General features: G+C 39.4%; 1 protein-coding gene across 1 annotated transcript in view; it reads left to right on the top strand.

Annotated features, from left to right (window-relative positions):
- The window catches only part of GDPD4 (glycerophosphodiester phosphodiesterase domain containing 4), a 77,565-nt gene that overhangs the window by 36,987 nt on the left and 17,653 nt on the right, over positions 1-22,925 (top strand). The window contains exons 11-12 of the mRNA XM_032259156.1: positions 13,085-13,306; positions 21,018-21,172. Coding sequence (XP_032115047.1) covers positions 13,085-13,306; positions 21,018-21,172 — 377 coding nt within the window. The remainder of the gene's footprint in view (positions 1-13,084; positions 13,307-21,017; positions 21,173-22,925) is intronic.

Here is a 22,925-nt window from a genome sequence, read left to right as displayed (position 1 = left end):
TGTTCAACTAGAAAACACTAGCACTCATCCCTTTCAAAAAGACAGCCAAAATAACAAATAAAAAACCATATTTTAATGAAAATAATAAAGGACAGCACCAGAATACATTAGAGGAGTAACAGAAATCCTGTTGGGGACAGAAACTCGGAATAGCCACATAGAGAGTGAAAGGAAACACCAGGACTCTACCACCCCATCCCCCAACTGAGAACAGCCAGGAACCAGGAGGAACTTCTCCCTATGGTGAAAAGGTAGGCAAGAGGTTCTCAGCAGCCCCCAGCAATATCTTGGACATATTGGGGTCCCCTGCAGTCCTCATAGGCCCTAAGTCCAGCTGGGGTAGCTACCTAGAGGCATACGACTGTGCTCCCCTCAGAGAAGGAGCCAGCTGTGCCTGCCCCATGGCCTACGTGGCTACTGTGCTATGCCGTCTTGGAACTGGAACAAGTGCTGCAGTGTCTTACTCCAGAGGTGAGTAGCCACAGCACCCCTTCATTGCTTATGGCTAAACTACTGGGGAACCACCCCAACAGAGTGGCCTAACATTCCCAGACCAAGCAACTGTTACATCTTCCCCTGTGGATCCAAGCAGCAGATAGAACTGTTTCACCTACCCTTGGGCTAGATACGGAGCTGTGCACCCCTTCCTGGGGATATGGTGCTTTGGTAGAACAGTGCCACCTACCTCTTTCAGACTTGACTATGCCATGCCTCTGGGGTCCTGAGTTGAAAGTGTGCATTGCCCTCTCAAAGCAAAAGTACTTGTCAGAGCCCTGTGTGGCAGGGAAATGGTGCCTGGGCTGTTAAGAACAGTCAGGTCCCCAAGGCCTAAGTAGAGTGGCACATCAACCCTTGGAGAATCAATGTCTTGGCTGAGCTGAGCAACTGCACACTCTGTGGCCGAGTTAACATAGTGCCCTTCATCCCAGGGAAACAAAGTAGTGTCTGAGCAGAGATATCCCATGGGCCCTATCGGCCAAACAATTGTAGTACCCTGCTTCCCTGGAGCTGGACTAACTCTCTAGAGTCTAAGCTGCTGAGATAGTGCCATCCCTAAGGAATGGAGTCACATTGTGCTGCTTCTTACTTCCCATGGCTCAAACAACAGCCATTCTGGTGTATTTGATGCTGCTGCACTTGGCCTCACAGAGGCTGGGATACTGCTGAATCCTACCATCTTAGAGTCTAGTGTCACCACTACATGGCGCCTCATCCCCAGGGACCCAAGTTGCTACTGAGCCCTGTTGGCTCAACCTCCCAAATTATAACCATATCGTGTACCCTAGGCTCAAACCTCCAGAACACACATTTTTCCTTATAGTCAGGTCAGGGCTATTCCCTGCCCAGCAAGAGTATAATCACAGCTACAGCCTAACTTCCTGGACTTAAGCTGCTAGGGGGTTAAAGTCACATATTCTGGTGGTATGGGCAACCTATGTCTAACCCTGTCACAGAGAGTGAAAGGTTCACAGAGAGGCTGGACAGGTTTGTGAAACTCTGATCCTAGGACTCTGCCAATCTGATCACCTGCACCCGGAATCCAGCACCATGGCAGCTGCTTGTAGGCCATGACAGACCTGATACCAAGAGGGATTCCCTCAATGAAGTCTCCTCATTGTAGGGAAAACAAGAATTGGAGGACCCCAAACACCCTGTGGACCAAGGACATTAACAGCATGCACCTCTGCTGTTGCAACAACAAATTTCCACACCCCTAAGCCGCTGAGATGCCCACAGTTATTGTTGATGTTGAATGCAACCAGAGAAGCTACACAGAGACTATACCGCTACACCTACCCAGAAACAGTCACCATACCCTTCTCAACTAGTGCACTAAGACCCAACTGCAGGTGAAAGTCTTTCTTTAGAAAAGCCACTCTAGAAAGTTTGGAAGAGGTGATTATTCTACCAGATGCATAGACATTAGCACAGGGACACAAGAAATGAAAAAGCAAGGAAATATGACACCACCAAAGGAACATAATAATTCTAGTAATAGACCTGAATAAATAAATGAGTTGCTGGAAAAGGAATTTAAAATATTTAACTTAAGGAAACTCAATGAGATACAAAAAAAAAAAAAATACAGAAAGACAATTCAGCAAAATTAGGAAAACAATTAATGATATTAATGATAAATTCAACAAAGACATAGTAAAAAAGAACCAGCCAGGTGTGGTGGCTCGTGCCTATAATCCTAGCACTTTGGGAGGCCGAGGCAAGTGGATCACCTGAGGTCAGGAATTTGAGACCAGCCTGTCCAATGTGGCCAAAACCTGTCTCTACTAAAATCCCAAAAATTAGCTGGGCGTGGCAGTGTGTGCCTGTAGTTCCAGCTACTTGGGAGGCTGAGACAGGAGAATTGCTTGAACTTGGGAGGTGGAGGTTGCAGTGAGCTGAGATCACACCACTGTATTCCAGTCTGGGCTACTGAGTGAGACTTGATCTCAAAAAAAAAAAAAGAACCAAAATGGACACCCTTGCAACTGAGTAATTCAAGTACCAAAATAAAACAATACGGTACAGAGCTTCAGCAGGAGATTTGTTCCAGCAGAAGAATCTCTGAGCTTGAAAGTGAGTCATTTGAAAATTACCCAGATAGAGGAGGGAAAAGGAGAATTGAGAATGAAAAAGAGTAAAGAAAGTCTACAAGATAGGACACTATTAAAAAAATAAGTTTTCATATTGTGGATATTCCCAAGGGAAAGAGTTGGAAAAAGGCATAGAAATACTATTTAAGGAAACAGTAGCTTGAAACTTCCCAAATCTGGGGAGAGAGGTGGATAGCCAGATCTAAGAAGCTCAGAGTTTCCCAAATACATTCAATCCCAAAAGGTCCTCACCAAGGCATATTATAATCAAATTGTTGAAAGTCAAAGACAAATAATTCTAAAAAGAGCAAGAGAAAAGTATCAAGTCACATCTAAAGGAATTCTCATTAGACTGGCAGCAGAAACTGTTGAGACCAGGAGAGAACAGAATGAGGTATTCAAAATACTGAAAGAAAAAATATTGCCAGCCAAAAATACTTTACTCAGCAAATCTATCTTTCAGAAATGAGGGAGAAATTGTCTTTCCCAGACAAGCAAAAACTGGGGAATGCAAAACGACTAGACTAGCCGTACAAGAAATATTCAAGGCATCCCTGAATCTAGAAGCAAAAAGATAATCACCGTTATGAAAACATGCAAAAGCATAAAACTTATCGATAGAGAAGATATGCAAAGAAGAGAGAGAGAAAAAAAATCAAACGTTTTATATTACGGAAGACCATCAAACTGAAGTGAAAAACAAGAAGAAAAAAGGATATACAAAACAAACAGAATACAATTAATGACAGAGAAAAAGAGAGAGAGAGAGATGAGAGAGAGAAAGAGAAAAGAAAAAGAAAGGAAAACTGTAGGCCAATATCCTGATGAACACAGATAGAAAAATCTTCAACAAAATGCAAGCAAACCAAATCCAACAGCACATTTAAAAGATCATATACCATGACCAAGTAGGATTCATTCCAAGGCTGCAAGGATGGTTCAACATAATACAAATCAGCAAACATGACACATGACATCAACAGAATGAAGGACAATAACTATATGATCATCTCTATAGGCACAAAAAAGCATTTAATAAAATTCAGCATACCTTCATGATAAAAATCCCCAACAAACGAAGTATAGAAAGAGCATACTTATACACAGTAAAAGCTAAATATGACAAACCCACAACTAACATTATACTGAATGGAGAAAACTTGAAAGCTTTTTCTCTAAGAACTGGAACAAAACGCTTATTCAAGATAGTACTGAAAGTCCTAGCCAGAGCAGTTAGGCAAGAGAAAGAAATAAAAGGCATCCAGTTGGAAAGGAGGAAGTTAAATTATCCCTGTTTGCAGACATGATGTTACATATAGAAAACCCTAAAACTCCACCAAAAAACCTGTTAGAACTGATAAATTCAGTACTGTTGCAGGATATAAAATTAACATAAAAATCAGCAGTGTTTCTATATACCAACAAACCAGTGGAAAAAGAAATCAAGAAAGTGATCCTATATACAATACCTGGCCCCTCAAAAAATACCTAGGAAAAAATATAACCAAGGAGGTGAAAGATTTCTGCAAGGGAAATGATAAAACACTCACTGGAATGGAAGATATTCAAGTTCTTACCAGCCAGATTAGAGAGAGACTTTTTTGGCCATTCAGACCATTCAGTGAAAACCTTGGAAAGGTCATACTTCAGTAATAGAGCTAAACTAGCTAGCCCTAGGTTAAAGGCTATCTTATACTCACTAAAAATAAATAAAAATCAAACTGGCTAATCATTTAAATACCTGCCAAAACAAACATCAATATGCTTTAAAGGAAGACAACAGAATCAAGACCTCCAACATTATAACATCACCATGTCCAGCATCCAATAACAAGATTATTAGATATAAAAAGAAGCAGGAAAATGTGACTTAAAACCAGGAGAAAAACTCATTTAAAAATATCTTAAAAAGATAGCTCATAAAATTAGCAGAAAGGGACTTTTTAAAAACTACTACAGATGTATCAAGGATTTAAAGGAAAGCAAGAACATAATGAGAGATTATGTAAACTATAAAAAAGGAACAAATAGAATTCCTAGGACTGAAAAACTATAATATCTGAAATTAAACTATAATATCTGAAATTAAAAATTCACAGGATGTTCATGAAAAATATTGGTCTGTAGTTTTCTTATAATGTCATTATCTGGATTTGGTATTAGGGTAATGCTGGCCTCATAAAATGAGTTAGAAATATTCTGTCTTCTTCTGCCTAGAGGAGACTGTCGAATTGTTATTATTTTTTCCTATGTGTTTGGTGGAACTTAACAGTGAACACACTTGGGCCTGGAGTTTCCTTTGTGGGGAGGTTTTTATTTACAAATAAATTTCATCAATAGATGTGGAGAACATTCAGGTTATCTTTTGAGTGGTTGTTGATTGTTCGTCTTTTGAGGAATTGATCTGTATTATCTAAGCTCTTGAATTTGTGGACACAGAGTTGTTTATAATATTCATCTATTATCTTTTTAATGACTGTGGGATCAGTGGTAATATTCCCTCTTCATTCATTTATTCACTATTTATTTACTAAATAACAAATGGGATCTCACTTTGTCACCCAGGCTGGAATACAGAGGCATGATCATACCTCACTGCAGACTCAAACTCCTGGGCTCATGGGATCCTCCCACCTCAATCTCCCAATTAATTGAGACTACAGGCAGGTGCTACCATGCCCAACTAATTCTTTTATTTTTTTTTGTTGAGACAGTGTCTGACTGTCTTGCCCAGGCTGGTCTCAAACTCCTGGGCTCAAGCGATTCTCCCACCTTGACCTCCCAAAGCGCTGGCATTACAGGCATGAGCTGCCACGTCTGGCCCCTCTTCCATTCTTTTTTTTTATTTTTTATTTTATTGAGGCAGAGTCTCATTCTGTCATCCAGGCTGGAGTGCAACGGTGTGATCTCAGCTCACTGGAACCTCTCCCTCTCGGGTTTAAACTATTCCCCTGCCTCAGCCTCCATGTAGCTGGGATTACAGGTGTGCACGACCATGCCAAGCAAATTTTTGTATTTTTTGTAGAGCTGGGATTTCTCCATGTTGGCCAGGCTGGTCTCAAACTCCTGGCCTCAAGCAGTCTGCCCACCTTGGCCTCCCAAAGTGCTGGGATTACAGGTGTGAGCCGCTGCACCTGGCCTCATTCTTGATTTTGGTAATTTGTGTTCTCTCTCTTTTTCTCTGTTCATCTGGCTAGAGATACATAGATGTATTGATCTTATCAAAGAAAGGGTGATTGGTTTCACTGTTTTAAAACTTAATTTCATTGATTTCTGCTCTTCATTTACTTTCTTTTGCTTGGTTTGATTTTATCTTCGTTTTCTAGTTTGCTAAGGTGGAAGCTATAATCTGATTTTATATTTCAGTTGTGAGCATTTAATACTATATATTTAATAACTCTAAGCATTGGTTCAACTTCATGTTGCAGATTTTGATATGTTGCATTTTATAATTTTTGTTTAGTTCAAAATATTTTTAAAATCTTACTTGAGCCTTCTTTCCTGACCCATGGGTTATTTAGAAGTGTTTCTTCAAATTTCTAAATATTTGTGGATTTTCCAGATATCTTATTATTGATTTCTAGTTTAATTCTGCTCTTGTCTGAGTACACACTTTGTACATTTTCTGTCCTTTTTTATGTATTAAGATTTATTTTATAGTCCAGAATGTGGTCTGCCTTGATGACTGTTCCAAGTGCAAATGAAAAGAATGTATATTCTACAATTGTTGGGTAGAGTGTCATTAGGTAAAATTGAGTAATAATATTGTTTAGGTTGTCTTTATGTTTATGAATTGTCTACCTCTTTGTTCTATCAATTACGGAGAGAGGAGCAATTAAGCCTTCAAATGTAATTGTTGTCTTATCTATTTTTCCTTTCAGACCTGTCAGTTTTGCCTCATGCATCTTGAAGCTCTGTTATGAATGTATACATTTAGTATTATTATGTCTCCTTGGAGAATTTACCCCCTTTTCATCATGTGTTGCAAACAGAATAATGACCTCCCAAAGATGCCCATCCCTTAATTCCTGGAACCTATATAAATGTGTTACCATACACAGTAAAAAAGGTCTTTGCAGATGTGATTGAGGTTATGGACCTTCAGATGAGGTGGGATTATCTGGGTGGGTTCAGTATAGTCACACAAGTCCTTAAAAGCAGAGTCTTTCTTAGATGTGGCCAGAGAGATGTAACAGTGGAGAAGAGGCAGAAGAAATTTGAAACATGAGAGGGATTCAACATTCCATTGCTGGCATTGAAGATTGAGGAAGGAGGCTATGAGCCAAGGAATTGCAGGTGGCCCCTAGCAACTGGGAATGGCCCTCAGCTGACAGATAACAGGAAATGGGACCTCGGTCCTACAACCCCAAGGAGCTAAATTTTGTCAAAACACAGAATTAGCATGAAATGGATTCTCCCATAGAGCCTCCAGAATGGAACACAGCCCTGCCAACACCTTGATTTTAGCCAAGTGAGACTCATACAGGACTTTTGTCCTTTTACAATGAAGAAAAGACAGTTTATTCAGTAAGTGGTGTTGAGAAACTGAACGTCCATGTGCTGAAGAATGAAATTAACCCTTATCTCACATATACACAAAAATCAACTCAAAATAGATGAAAGACTCAAACATAAGGCCTGAAACTAAACCTACTAGAAGAAAATACAGGGAAAGTTTCCACAACCTGGTCCAGGCAATGTTTTTTTGGATATGACAAGTGGAATTACATCAATCCAAAAAGCTTCTGCACAGCAAAGGAAACAATCAATAGAGTGAAGAGACATCTACAGAATGGAAGAAAATATTTGCAAACCAAATACCTGAAAATATATAAGAAACTCAAACCACTTAATAGCAAGAGAAAAATTTTGTACTTTAAATGCTGTCTCTCTTGGCCTACAAGATTTATGCTGAGAAATGAACTGATAGTCTTTTTGGAATTTTCTTGCATGTAAAAGGCTTCTTTTTTATTGCTGCTTTCAGGATCCTCTTTGTCTCTGAATTTTGACAGTTTGATTACAATATGTCTTAGTGTATTCTTGTTTGGACTGAACCCAACTGGAGATTTTTGAGCTTCTTGTACATGGATATTTATGTATTGTCCCAGCTTTGGGGAATTTGGGGCTATTACTTTTTTTTAAATATGTCTTTCATTCTTTTCTCTCTCTTCTCCTTTTTAGATATCTATAATATGAATGTTTTCTCTCTTGATGCTCTCTTCAACCCAATAGGCTTTCCTCATTCCTTTTTATTATTTTTCTCCTCTGACAATATATTTTCAAATAACATTTCTTCAAGTTCACAGGCCCTTTCTTTTAGTTGATAAGTTCTGCTATTGATACTCTCTATTGAATTTTATATTCATTTCAAAATGTGTTTGATTTTTTAAAATAATTTCAATCTCTGTTAAATTTCTCATTTTGTTCATGTATTGTGTTACTGATTTCATATCATTTCTTGCAAGGCATATTAACTGGTAACAAATTCACTCAATTTTTATTTGTTTAAAAAAGTCATTTCTTAACTTTTGAAGGGTCATTTTGCAGGGCACTGAATTTTAGGTTAGTAGTATTTTTCTCTTAACACTAAATATTTTACTCCACTCTGTTCTTGCTTGCATGGTTTCTGAGGAAAAGTCAGATGAAATTCTTGTCTTTGTTCCTCTATGAGTAAGATATTTTTTCTTTTTCTTTTTTTTTTTCAAAATGTTTTCTTTATCTTTGTTTTCTGTAGTTTGAAAATGTTATACCACAGTATAATTTTTAAAAAAATTTATCCTGGTTAGCTTTCTCTGTGCTTCCTGTATCTGTAATGTCTGACATTAATTTGGGGTAAATTCTCAGTCATGACTGTTTCACATATTTCTTCTTTTTCTTTCTTCTCGTTTTGATATTACCATTGCACATATGTTACACCTTTTATAGTTGTCCCACAGTCTTTGTAGATTCTGTTCTGATATATTTCACTCTTTGTTCTCTTTGCTTTTCAGTTGATGGAAGTTTTTATTGATCTATCCTCAAGCTCAGAGAACCTTTTCTCAGCCTTTTGATTTTTGATAGTTTGATTATAATATGTTTTGGTGTATCCTTATTTGAGCGTAATTGGAGACATTTAGATGTCTAGCATACTAATAGACTAGATTAGGAAACTAGATGTCTAGTCTATTAATAAGGCCATCAGCCAGGTGCAGTGGCTCACACCTGTAATCCTAGCACTTAGGGAGGCCAAGGCAGGCAGATTGCTTGAGCCCAGGAGTCCAAGAGCAGCCTGGGCAAATGGTGAAACCCTGCCTCTACCAGAAAAAGAAAATAGAAAAAATTAGCCAGGCATGATAGAGTGTACCTATAGTCCCAGCTACCCAGGAGGCTGAGCTGGGAGGATCACCTGAGCCCAGGAGGCCAGTTCTGCAGTGAGTTGTGATTGTACCACTTCATTCCAGCCTGGAAAAAAGAGTGAGACCTTGTCTCAAAAACAAAACAAAACAACAAACCATCATTTTCATTACAGTGGCTTTTTGTTTTTATCTCCACCATTTCTTTTTTGTTGGTTCTTAGGCTTTCCATCTCTGCTTACATTGTCCATCTGTTCTTGCATGCTGTCTGCTTGATCAGTTAAAGCCTGTAGCATATTACTCATTATTTTAAATTCTCAGTCTGATAATTCTAACATTCTTGCTATGTCTGGTTCTGCTGCCTGCTCTGTCTTTTCAAATTATATTTTCTTTTGTTTCATTTTTTTGCCTTTTAGCATGCCTTATAAATTTTTTCTTGATAGCTAGACATAGTACAACCATGTGAAAGGATCTGCTATAAATAAGCCTTTAGTAATGTGGTGGTTAGATAGGGGTTGGTGGGGGGAGCAAGAGCAAGTGTTCTATACTCATATGATTAGGTCTCAGTCTTTTAGTGAGCCTGTGTTTCTGGGCCATGAACTTCAAAGGTGCTTCTACATTTCACCACCTTCTAGTCCCCCTTAGATGGTACAGGATGGATATAGTAGGCTGGACTTAGGTGATTCTTTTCCTACAGGTCAGTTAGGCTCTGATAAAACCCCAGCAAGTTAGTCTCTGGTTAAATAATTTCTGTTAAGGGAAGGCATTGTTAAGAAGCAGAGTGCTCTGGCATATTTCAAACTGTTTTCTTTTTCCTCTCTCTGCCAGAAACATGAGGAGATTTTTCTCCAATGTTTGTAAGCTTCAGTTCAAACTACTGGAGCTAAAACTCACAGAAGTGGGGGCCCTCCTATAACTTGGTATCCCCTTGAATTTTTTTAACTCTCAGACGTCCACACTAAGCCTCCAGGAATTTGTCAATGATGGTTCAAGTTTTCCTACTCCAGCACTGGTTTTCTTAGTGGTTTCCATTTATTAGTCTCATTGTGGTAAGCTGTGATTCATCTCCCTTCACCTGTCTATCTCTCCAATTTTATGGGCAGCAGTTTGTCCTGTGTTCTAACCTCTATTACAGATGCAAGAAGAGTTGTTGCTTTTTCATTCTGTTCAACTTTTCTCTTGATGTTAGGATGAAGTGGCATCTTCAAAGCTACTTACATGTGGAACCAGAAGCCAGAAGTCTATCTGGTTATTTTTTGAATCAATATAGTAACGGTCATATGAGCTGTAATTTGATAATGTGCAATAGAACCTTCTGGGGCTTCTAAAAACAATTTGTTCATAGTACATTTCTTCTGGTGGTTCTTTTTGCAAAGTAGGTTCCTAATATATCAGTTTAGAGGGGAGAGGTCAAGAGTTTGAGACAGGCCTGGCCAACATGGTAAAACCCTGTCCCTACTAAAAATAAAAAAAATATTAGCCAGGTGTGGTGGTGGGTGCCTGTAATCCCAGCTACTCGGGAGGCTGAGGTAGAAGAATTGCTTGAACCTGGAAGGTGGAGGTTACAGTGAGCCAAGACCACACCATTGCACTCCAGCCTGGGCAACAAGAACAAAACCCATCTCAAGAAAAATAAAAATTAAAAATAAATAAATAAATATATAGGGAAAGTACCATAGAGAAGGAAAAGATTTTCTTCTGACACTGGTCCCAAAGTAATAGTTTTATGTTCAGATATGGCAAAAGACAAGATTGTTAGATATTCCCACTACTTGAGTGGTTGTAGTACTCTGGTGATATGATTTTTGTTTATAGTAATGCAATTAATGGTAGTTGTAGTGGTACCCATATCAACAAGAAAACTGTATTGTTGTTCACATGTAGTTAGAGTTCTCATCAGAATTGTCTATTCAGTGGAATGTTAACTTGATGTGGCATCACTGAACAGGTTTAATTGTCCTTCTATTTCTTAACCTATATTATATATTGGCTCTTCCAATAACCTTTCTACTTGTAATATGTGTACACAGAGTCATAGAGAACAGAGAACCGTTTGATCTTATTTTTATTAGAAGAACCACATATTTCATCTGGAGAACCAGAAATTTGTTTTTATTTCCAGCTTGTTACTTCCTATGGCTTTTTGAAAACATTCAACCACATGTTGGATATAGTCTAAACAGGCATTTATTCATTCAAATTTTATTTTTCAGGCTCTCTCCTATTTTATATACAGAAAAAGAGGCACAATGTACTTCAGCTGTTAGGCCTACCCCCATAATACTATTTAAACTCAGTCTATTTTTAAACTCTTGTATTAGTTTATTATTTACCATCTTTGTTATTTCGAATTTTGGGGCTTATGTTGGTCTTTCCCATAAATTCTTTTAACAATTTTTCTCACAAGAAGGTTTAACAGTTAAGTGAACCAGTGGTTTAGGTCTGGTAGTAGCTAACAAAATCTTGAATTCTGAAGCATATTTCTATTTTCCTGAGAATGAAGAAAACCATTAGTTGTGGTTTTTAATCAGATTTAAAACATGGTTTAGCTTAACTTCAATGGTCTGCCTTCTGGCCTAGCAATTTTCTGGAGATACTGTGAATGTGATTGTTTGTTTCCCAAGAAAAATGTACAAAAAGGCAGCTTATTTAGGAGGTCAGAGGAAGAAGAAGAAGAAATAGGAAAGGTGTGAATGAGAATGAAGATAAAGTTGTATAGAGAAAAAGGGAGATTACTTGAGTCTTGAGAAAAGGTGAGGTAGATATTGCTTTCTTCTCCTGAGAGGTAACCTTTTATCACTGCCTTCACTCAAATGATCTAAAAACTGGCAAGTGATGATAAAAGTTGCCATCTATTAAATTTATGTAGCAAACATATGTGTGTTCTCCCATGTGTTAGATGAAATGCTGTGCAGTTCAAAGATTATATGACAGTTCCTGCCAAGAGGGAGTTACACTGCAGTAGAGTCAGTAGAGAGTGAAGGAACTAATGTGAATTGTATACTTTTCTGTCTATGTACCAGACATACTCCCAGGTCCTTCAAACATTTTTATCATTTTTAATCTTCAAAATAATCTTAAGAAATATATAGGTTGTTCTTCCTCTCCTCTATTTTGTAATTTGGGCAATGATGACTTGGAGAATTTAAATTGTTTTATTACCAAGGTTGCATAGCAAGAAGCATAGTGAGCCAGGACTGAACTTTAATGTACTAAGACATGTACAAATAACTATAGAGCCAGAATGAGATATACAATTACAGAGGCATAAAAATAGACCATTGGGCTTTAAAGCCATTGAAGTCTCTTTATTTATTTTTTTTTTTTAGAGACAGGGTCTCACTCTATTGCCCAGGTTGGAGTGCAGTGGTATGATCATAACTCAATGCAGCCTCAAACTCCTGGGCTCAAGCAATTCTCCTGCCTTAGTCTCCCTGTAGCTAGGACTACAGGCGTGTACCACCACACCCAGCTAATTTTTAAGTTGTTGGTTTTTTCTGTTTTTTTTGTTTTTGTTTTTGTTTGTTTGTTTGTTTTGTAGAGACAAGGGTCTCACGCTGTTGCCTAGGCTGGCCTTGAACTCCTGGCCTCAGGTGATCCTCTTGCCTCAGCCTGCTGGAATTAAAGGCATGACCACAGCACCAGCCTTGAAGTCGCTTTAGTTCAGGAAGATAAAAGGAAAGCTTCATGAAGGACATAGCATTCGAAGGGTAGGATTTTTAACAGGTGGATATGGCAAGGAAGTCAAAGGAGGCGTAGAGCTAGTATTAAATTCAGTTGAAGCCAAAGGATGTGTTCTTCCTATTACATAAAACTAGAATAGCGAGAGCCCATGTGGGAAGCCAACATGATTGAAAAGGGATGTATTATCTTGAGTTATGGGAGAAAAGGCTGGAAAGGAAGGTCAGGATAGAACATGAAAGACCTTCAGTGCAAATACAGCAGGTTCTAGGATATAAAAGAGTCCATTCCAAACACTGTAATTATTAATGAGATTAAATTTTATTTCTCTCTTTCTCACCTGTTATCTAGCACTAGTATTTCAGGGGGCCTGGTGGATTGAATGATAATGGAGCAGCTGAGGTAGAGCTGGATGTAGGGCTACATAGGAGGAGAACTGGAAAATGCTTTTGATGTATTTATTAATATATTTATTTTTAGCTTAGGCCATTCTACAATATGAAACCTCTATCAGAGGCAGATAAAGAAAGAGCAAGAAATCAGTCAATTCCAACACTAGCTGATTTGTTGACACTTGCAAAGAAGAAAAGAAAATTTGTGATATTTGATCTTCGTAGCCCTCCACCAAAACACCCTCTCAGACACACATTTGTCCGCCAAGTAGTAAGAGTGATCCTTGCCTCTAAAATTGAGCAACATCTGGTATGTCTTTCTCAGTATTTATGATACAGGTTGGGAGGTGGGTACCATGTCATAGGAGCACAGTGGTTGAACTTGACCTACCTTGTAGATCTTCCCTGGGATCCTTAGGTAATTTTACATGGAAATGAAGATTGTTACTTATACAGCATGTGGTAATCTAGGAATGACCCAGTTAAATTTACCTCAGTGGGGAAAACCATTGAGGCTGTTTGCTATTCCAAACCAAATGAAATATGAGCACCTTGTTAAAGAGTAATATGTATAATAACTATCTAATGTGACCTGTACCACACCAACATAGATCCATTAGAAAGTGCCTTGGTAACATTAAGGCTTTGAAAACTTGGCATGATGGATGATGTAGAAACAGAGCTGGGTCTCATTTGAGCAGAGATTTGCTTGTGATGTTTTTCAGAAGCAACTCTCTGCATTTAGGCAGTCAGTTGTTCCAAATCCCATAAATTCTCAGAATATGGGTGTGCTATGAGTGAAACAAATATGTCTTTTTACAAATGGAAGCATTTCATAGATAAGTCATAATACCATCCCTGTTGGCAGGAAATGACTCCTCTCAAAGATGATTTTTTAAAATAAAATAGAAACAGGGCCTCCCTATATTGCCCAGGCCTGTCTTGAACTCCTGGGCTCAAGGGATCCTCTTGTCTTGGCCTCCCAAAGTGCTAAGATTACAGGCATAAGCACCACACCCAGCCTCAAAGATTATTATTATTTTTTCCCATTTATTTATTTTATTGCATTTTAGGTTTTGGGGTACATGTGAAGAACATGCAAAATTGTTGCATAGGTACACACATGGCAGTGTGATTTGCTGCCTTCCTCCCCATCACCTACATCTGGCATCTCTCCCCTTGCAATCTCTCCCCAGCTCCCCACCCCTCACCGTCCCTCCCTTATTTCCCCCCAACAGACCCCACTGTGTAGTGCTCCCCTCCCTGTGTCCATGTGTTCTCATTGTTCAACACCCGCCTATGAGTGAGAACATGCGGTGTTTGATCTTCTGCTCTTCTGTCAGTTTGCTGAGAATGATGGTTTCCAGGTTCATCCATGTCCCTACAAAGGACCCATACTCATCGTTTTTGATGGCTGCATAATATTCCATGGTGTATATGTGCCACATTTTCCCTATCCAGTCTATCGTCAATGGGCATTTGGGTTGGTTCCAGGTCTTTGCTATTGTAAACAGTGCTGCAATGAACATTCGTGTGCACGTGTCCTTATAGTAGAACGATTTGTAATCCTTTGGATATATACCCAGTAATGGGATTGCTGGGTCAAATGGAATTTCTATTTCTAGGTCCTTGAGGAATCGCCACACTGTCTTCCACAATGCTTGAACTAATTTATACTCCCACCAACAGTGTAAAAGTGTTCCTATTTCTCCACATCCTCTCCAGCATCTGTTGTCTCCAGATTTTTTAATGATCGCCATTCTAACTGGCGTGAGATGGTATCTCAATGTTGTTTTGATTTGCATTTCTCTGTTGACCAGTGATGATGAGCATTTTTTCATGTTTGTTGACCTCATGTATGTCTTCTTTTGTAAAGTGTCTGTTCATATCCTTTGCCCACTTTTGAATGGGCTTGTTAGCTTTTTTCTTGTAAATCTGTTTTAGTTCTTTGTAAATTCTGGATATCAGCCCTTTGTCAGATGGGTAGACTGCAAAACTTTTTTCCCATTCTGTTGGTTGCCAATTCACTCTAATGATTGTTTCTTTTGCTGTGCAGAAGCTGTGGAGTTTGATTAGGTCCCATTTGTCTATTTTGGCTTTTGCTGTCAATGCTTTTGGTGTTTTGGTCATGAAGTCCTTGCCTATGCCTATGTCCTGAATGGTTTTGCCTAGATTTTCTTCTAGGGTTTTTATGGTGTTAGGTCTTATGTTTAAGTCTTTAATCCATCTGGAGTTAATTTTAGTGTAAGGTGTCAGGAAGGGATCCAGTTTCTGCTTTCTGCACATGGCTAGCCAGCTTTCCCAACACCATTTATTGAACAGGGAATCCTTTCCCCATTGCTTGTTTTTGTCTGGTTTGTCAAAGATCAGATGGTTGTAGATATGTTGTGTTGCCTCTGAGACCTCTGTTCTGTTCCATTGGTCTATATCTCTGTTTTGGTACCAGCACCATGATGTTTTGATTACTGTAGGCTTGTAGTATAGTTTGAAGTCCGGTAGTGTGATGCCCCCCGCTTTGTTCTTTTTGCTTAGAATTGACTTGGCTATGCGGGCTCTCTTTTGGTTCCATATGAAGTTTAAGGTGGTTTTTTTCCAGTTCTGTGAAGAAGGTCATTGGTAGCTTGATGGGGATAGCATTGAATCTGTAAATTACTTTGGGCAGTATGGCCATTTTCACGATATTGATTCTCCCTAACCATGAACATGGAATGTTTCTCCATCTGTTTGTGTCCTCTCTTATTTCGTTAAGCAGTGGCTTGTAGTTCTCCTTGAAGTGGTCCTTTACGTTCCTTGTCAGTTGTATTCCTGGATATTTTATTCTCTTTGTGGCAATTGTGAATGGAAGTTTGTTCTTGAGTAGGCTCTCTTTAAGTCTGTTATTGGTGTATAGGAATGCATGTGATTTTTGCACATTGATTTTGTATCCTGAGACTTTGCTGAACTTGCTTATCAGTTTCAGGAGGTTTGGGGCTGAGATGATGGGGTGTTCTGGATATACAATCATGTCGTCTGCAAATAGAGACAATTTGACTTCCTCCTTTCCTATTTGAATGCCCCTTATTTCTTTTTCTTGCCTGATTGCTCTGGCTAGAACTTCTAATACTATATTAAATAGCAGTGGTGAGAGAGGGCATCCTTGTCTGGTGCCACATTTCAAGGGGAATGCTTCCAGTTTTTGCCCAGTCAGTATGATATTGGCTGTTGGTTTGTCATAAATAGCTTTTATTATTTTGAGATACGTTCCATCGATACCTAGCTTATTGAGGGTTTTTAGCATAAAGGGCTGTTGAATTTTGTCAAAGGCCTTCTCTGCATCAATTGAGATAATCATGTGGTTTTTGTCTTTGGTTCTGTTTATGTGGTGAATTACGTTTATAGACTTGCGTATGTTGAACCAGCCTTGCATCCCCGGGATGAAGCCTACTTGATCATGGTGGATAAGCTTTTTGATGTGCTGTTGCAATCAGCTTGCCAGTATTTTATTGAAGATTTTTGCATCTGTGTTCATCATGGATATTGGCCTGAAGTTTTCTTTTCTTGTTGAGTCTCTGCCGGGTTTTGGAATCAGGATGATGTTGGTGTCATAAAATGATTTAGGAAGAATTCCCTCTTTCTGTATTGTTTGGAATAGTTTCAGAAGGAATGGTACCAGCTCCTCTTTGTATGTCTGGTACAATTCAGCTGTGAACCCATCTGGACCTGGGCTTTTTTTGGGTGGTAAGCTCTTAATTGCTGCCTCAACTTTAGACCTTGTTATGGGTCTGTTCAGGGTTTCAGCTTCTTCCTGGTTTAGGCTTGGGAGGAGGCAAGAGTCCAGGAATTTATCCATTTCTTCCAGGTTTATTAGTTTGTGTGCATAGAGTTGTTTGTAATAATCTCTGATGATGGTTTGAATTTCTGTGGAATCTGTGGTGATATCCCCTTTATCGTTTTTTATTGCATCAATTTCGTTATTCTCTCTTTTCTTTTTTATTAATCTGGCTAGTGGCCTGTCTATTTTGTTGATCTTTTCAAAAAACCAGCTCCTGGATTTATGGATTTTTTGAAGGGTTTTTTGTGTCTCTATCTCCTTCAGTTCTGCTCTGATCTTAGCTATTTCTTGTCTTCTGCTAGACTTTGAGTTTTTTTGATCTTGCTCCTCTAGCTCTTTCAGTTTTGACGATAGGGTGTCAATTTTTGATCTCTCCTTGCTTCTCATGTGGGCACTTTATTGCTGTATATTTTCCTCTAGAGACTGCTTTAAATGTGTCCCAGAGATTCTGGTATGTTGTGTCTTCATTCTCGTTGGTTCGAAGAACATCTTTATTTCTGTCTTCATTTCATTGTTTATCCAGTCAACATTCAAGAGCAAGTTGTTCAGTTTCCATGAAGCTGTGTGGTTCTGGGTTAGTTTTTGAATTCTGAGTTCTAACTTGATTGCACTGTGGTCTGAGAGACTGTTTGTTACGATTTCCATTCTTTTGCATTTGCTGAGGAGTGATTTACTCCCAATTATGTGGTCAATTTTAGACTAGGTGTGATGTGGTGCTGAGAAGAATGTATATTCTGTGGATTTGGGGTGGAGAGTTCTGTAAATGTCTATTAGGTTTGCTTGGTCCAGGTCTGAGTTCAAGTCCTGGATATCCTTGTTAATTTTCTGTCTGGTTGATCTGTCTAATGTTGACAATGGGGTGTTAAAGACTCCCACTATTATTGTGTGGGAGTCTAAGTCTCTTTGTAAGTCATTAAGAACTTGCCTTATGTATCTGGGTGCTCCTGTATTGGGTGCGTATATATTTAGGATCGTTAGCTCTTCTTGTTGCATTGATCCTTTTACCATTATGTAATGTCCCTCCTTGTCTCTTATGATCTTTGTTGCTTTAAAGTCTGTTTTATCAGAGACTAGGATTGCAACTCCCGCTTTTTTTTTTTTTTTTTTTTTTTTGCTCTCCATTTGCTTGGTAAATCTTCCTCCATCCCTTTATTTTGAGCCTTTGTGTATCCTTGCATGTGAGATGGGTTTCCTGGATACAGCACACTGATGGGTTTTGTGTTTTTATCCAATTTGCCAGTCTGTGTCTTTTGATTGGGGCATTTAGTCCATTTACATGTAGGGTTAATATTGTTATGTGTGAAATTGATACTGCCATTTTGGTGCTAGTTGGGTGTTTTGCCCTTTAGTTGAGCTGGTACTTGTTGTTCCTTTATATGTGTAGAGTCTCTTTCAGGAGCTCTTGTAGAGCTGGCCTGGTGGTGACGAAATCTCTGAGTACTTGCATATTCCCAAAGGATTTTATTTTTCCTTCACTTATGAAGCTTAGTTTGGCTGGATAGGAGATTCTGGGTTGAAAGTTCTTTTCTTTAAGGATGTTGAATATTGGCCCCCACTCTCTTCTGGCTTGTAGAGTTTCTGCTGAGAGATCTGCTGTGAGTCTGATGGGCTTCCCTTTATGGGTAACCCGACCTTTCTCTCTGGCTGCCCTTAGTATTTTCTCCTTCATTTCAACCCTGGTGAATCTGACGATTATGTGCCTTGGGGTTGCTCTTCTTGACGAATATCTTTGTGGTGTTCTCTGTATTTCCTGGACTTGAATGTTTGCCTGCCTTGCTAGGTTGGGGAAGTTTTCCTGGATAATATCCTGAAGAGTATTTTCCAGCTTGGATTCATTCTCTTCGTCACATTCAGGTACGCCTATCAAACGTAGATTAGGTCTTTTCACATAGTCCCACATTTCTTAGAGACTTTGTTCATTCCTTTTTACCCTTTTTTCTCCAGTCTTGCCTTCCCATTTTATTTCATTGAGTTGATCTTCGACCTCTGATATCCTTTCTTCTGCTTGGTCAATTCAGCTGTTGATACTTGTGCATGCTTCACGAAGTTCTCGTGTTGCATTTTTCAGCTCCATCAATTCACTTATATTCCTTTCTATTTTGTCCATTCTCATTAGCATTTCGTCAAATCTTTTTTCTAGGTTCTTAGTTTCTTTGCATTTGGTTAGAACATGTTCTTTAAGTTCACAGAAGTTTCTTACTACCCACCTTCTGAAGTCTGATTCTGTCAGTTCATCACACTCATTCTCCATCCAGCCTTGTTCCCTTGCTGGTGAGGAGTTGTGATCCCTTGTAGGAGGAGAGATGTTCTGGTTTCGGGTGTTTTCATCCTTTTTGCACTGGTTTGTCCCCATCTTTAAGGATTTATCCACCTGTCAACTATGTAGTTGCTGGCTTTCAGATTGGGTCTCAAATCTTTCAGATTGATGTTCTGTTTGTTGATGATGAGGTTATTTCTGTTTCTTGGTTTTCCTTCTGACAGTCTGGCCCCTCTGCTGTAGGTCTGCTGCCTGGGGTTCACCTGCAGCAGCTGCTGAACAGTAAGGGTTGTTACCAGTTTTCTTCTTCTGCTATCTTTGTCCCAGAAGGATACCCGCCTAGTGTCAATCTGATCTCTCTTTTATGAGGTGTCTCTTTGGATATATAGGGGTCAGGGAGCTGCTTGAGGAGACGGTCTCTTCTTTATAGGAGCTCAAATGGTGAGCTGTGAGCTCTGTTGTTGTTCATTCAGAGCTGCTGGGCAGGTACTTTTAGGTCTGCTGCAGCAGAACTTATAAACTGCTTTTTGTTTCCAGGTGCTCTGTCCCAGTGATTTAGGGCTTTATATATGAGTTTCCGTTATGCTGCCGCCTTCTTTTTTTTCCTTCAGACCTGCCCAGCCCAGCAAGGAGGCAGCCTAGTCACTGTCGGCCTATAGAGGCTTTGCTGAGCTGCTGTGGGCTCCGCCCCGCTGCCGAGTGGACTTCCCTGCAGTCCTGTTTATATGGGTGTGGTTAGAACTGCATTGGCGATGGTGGCCCGCCTCTGTTGAGGCGGAGTCTCTCTGCTATGGTGGGTTGCCTTGGCAACGGCGGGCTGCCTCAGCAATGGCGGGTTGCCTTGGTAACGGCGGGCTGCCTCAGCAATGGCGGGTTGCCTTGGCAACAGTGGGCTGCCTCAGCAATGGCCAACTACCTCCCTCATGGCAGGCTGCCTCGGTAATGGTGGACGCCCCTCCCCCACAGAGCTGGACCGTCCCGGGTTCAGCTGCGCTTGCTGTGAAAGTCTTAATCCAGAGTTTCTGGTTGCTGTTCTTTTGTGGGGGTGGGACCAGCCGAGCCTGATCGCCTGGCTCCCTGCCTCAGAGCCTTTTTTAAGTTGGTGTTCCAGTCACCTGTTGAAGAGGCGCCGGGGTCTGTTTGTTTCCCCCCGCGGCCACTCACTGCGCTGGCTTAAACAGCGGCACTGAGGTTTGTGGTGCTTTTTTTTTTTTTTTTTTCTGCCCTGGAATCTACTGTCCTGGTTCTCTGCTCAGTCCCCTTTTTGAACCGGCAAATGGGTGACTTCCCGTGGCTCCAATCGCCAGCCAAAAGGGCACCCGGACCGGTGTATTTTGTATGGAGAACCGGAGAACCGCTGCTCCGGGGCACCGACAAAGCAGCTGCGCGGGGCAAAGCAGCAGCGCCGGCTGGCACAGCCGCACTGGCCGAAAGAGCTGCGCTGGCGACCGTGGAGCTCCTCCGCCCGGGAATTTCCTAGTTTGTGGGCAATAAAAACGCGGCGTCCACTCACCCTCTGTGCTTTCACTGGGAGCTGCAATCCTGAGCTGTTCCTAAACGGCCATCTTGGATCCTCCACCCAAGATTATTTTTAACATCATTAACCAGAAGAAATGTTTTTGATTCCCACTATTCATCCACATCTACCAACTAATCTACTTTGCTTGTATGAGTCTTTGTATATATAGTAGGCCCTTGACACTTGATGTTAACGGGTAAATGGACAGGGTTGTGAGAAAACTCAGCTCCTGAGTTGCCCTAGTGAAAGACCCATTATAAGAGTTTATTAGAAAATGGTAGGCCATGTTGACTCTTTCACCAAGGACTAGAATCTCTTTCTGTTCTCTAAAGAATACTACCTGTGCTGGAATGGAGCTCCCTCCATTCTCTATGGGGCTGTTTGTACCTGAACAGCTGATTATCTACTGAAGGATTTCTTATTTCTCCTTGCAGATTTTTTGGTTGCCAACTCATGATATGCGATATGTCAGGTCTGTGGCTCCTGGTTTTCAGCATGTGGACCGTTTTGTATCCATTGAAACCCTTGCTAAAAAAAATATCAGCATAATAAATGTTGACTACAAGAGGTTATTCCCTAATGGGTTAAGGTAAGTGTTTGACCACACCTCTCTTGGCACATATTGCCTTACACAAAATACACATTCTAACTAAACACTTAACTTCCCCTTTCGATCTCAGAATTTCTTTGTGGGCTTATCTTCTTTGAATCTCCTACTTTCTTTTTCCTACCCCTTCCTCCCTCCCTATCTATGCCAACAAACATTTATCAAGTGTTGAATATGTCCCTGGAACATAAACTTCAGCCTCTCTTGTATGCTCTAATCTCTCACCATTCAGCACACTTTTTTTGTATGCTTGGCATTTCTGTTTTTATATGAAGGGCAGACGTTGAAAAGTCAGAACTCAAAACGTTGTTTATTTCCTCCTACCATTACCAGATGGATTGCAGTCCCTTGTAAATGACTTTGTGATCCAGATAGCCATATTTCTGGAAGGGATAATTAAGAATATAACAAAACCGTTATTTAAAAATGTACAAATAGCTAAGCATGAGAAGAAACTAAAATTATTAACCACTGTATTTATAAAAATACAATTAGAGACAAATTTTCAGAATTCAAAGCACCTGGGAATAAAATGATAACTTTTCCAAGCTTATCTGTTATTAATCATGCTTAATTTAATCCATGTCTTCTTTGTCTTAGATTTAAGGTTAATTTTTTATACGATTCTAAATGCTTTAGAGACAAACTCTTTCTTGGGGAGGGAGGGAAGGAGAGAGGTAGATAAATAAATAGATAATAGATTAGAAAGAGAGAGATAGATAGATAATAGATATCTAGAGTCTCCTTTGGATTTCATAAAAGGCTGTTGCATGCATCTTTGTTTCTGTTCCTGCTTTTTCTGCTTTTCTGGCCATAGGTTGATCATGATCATATAATAATGTCTTTTTTTCTTTTAGCATTGGAAAATTATATATGTTTTACTCTCTAATTCCCATTCAGAAGATTTTTCTTTACACAACTGCTCCTCTATTTTGAGCATATTTCTATTTTCTTCTACTTTTTTTCAAGTAGAAGATGGCTCTAGAATGATTTCGTTCTCTCTTAATCCTGAGATTAATCTAGTAGTTGAAAAATAATTATGACTTCCATTTATTGAGCTATTAATATGTGTCAGGTTCTATATTTGCTAGACCTGGCCTACCCATCAACTACTCTGGTCACTTTGGACAAGTTTCTAATTGTCAGTTTTCTCCTTTGTAAATTAGAATAACAGTGATACCTACTCATGGAGTGGTTAAAAGGTTTCGTGAGATTTCTTGCCACTTGAACTGAGAGTGCCTTATAAATGCATTATTTTAATCAAAAGTATATGAGTACAGAGTTGCCCTCTGTTTTATTTGTGATGCTAGAAAGCTTTTAAATGTTTTAAAGAGATTTTTTAAAATTTGTAGTATTTTTAGTTGACATCATAATTGTATATATTTATAGGGTAAAATGTGATGTTTTAATGTAAATATACAATGTGCAATGATTAAATCAAGCTAATTAACATGTATGTCACAACTTTTTCATGTTAAGACATTTCATATTTACTCTCAGCTATTTTGAAATATACATTATCATTGACTATAGTTATCCTGCTGTGCAATAGATCTCAAAACATTCCCTCTATCTAACTGAAACTTTATGCATTTTGACCAACACCTGCCCTCTCCCTCAACCCTTTGGTAACCAACATTCTACTCTTGGCAACCAACACTAGCCTTTGGTAACCAACATTCTACTCTCTTTTTCTATAAGTTTGACTTTTTTTTTTTTTTTTTTTTTTTTTTTT

Source organism: Sapajus apella, unplaced genomic scaffold (genome assembly GCF_009761245.1).
Source record: "Sapajus apella isolate SASKATOON/1434 unplaced genomic scaffold, GSC_monkey_1.0 scaffold106, whole genome shotgun sequence".
NCBI lineage: Eukaryota > Metazoa > Chordata > Mammalia > Primates > Cebidae > Sapajus > Sapajus apella.
Note: the sequence above shows the minus strand (reverse complement) of the source record. Positions and strands in the feature narration are given on the sequence as shown.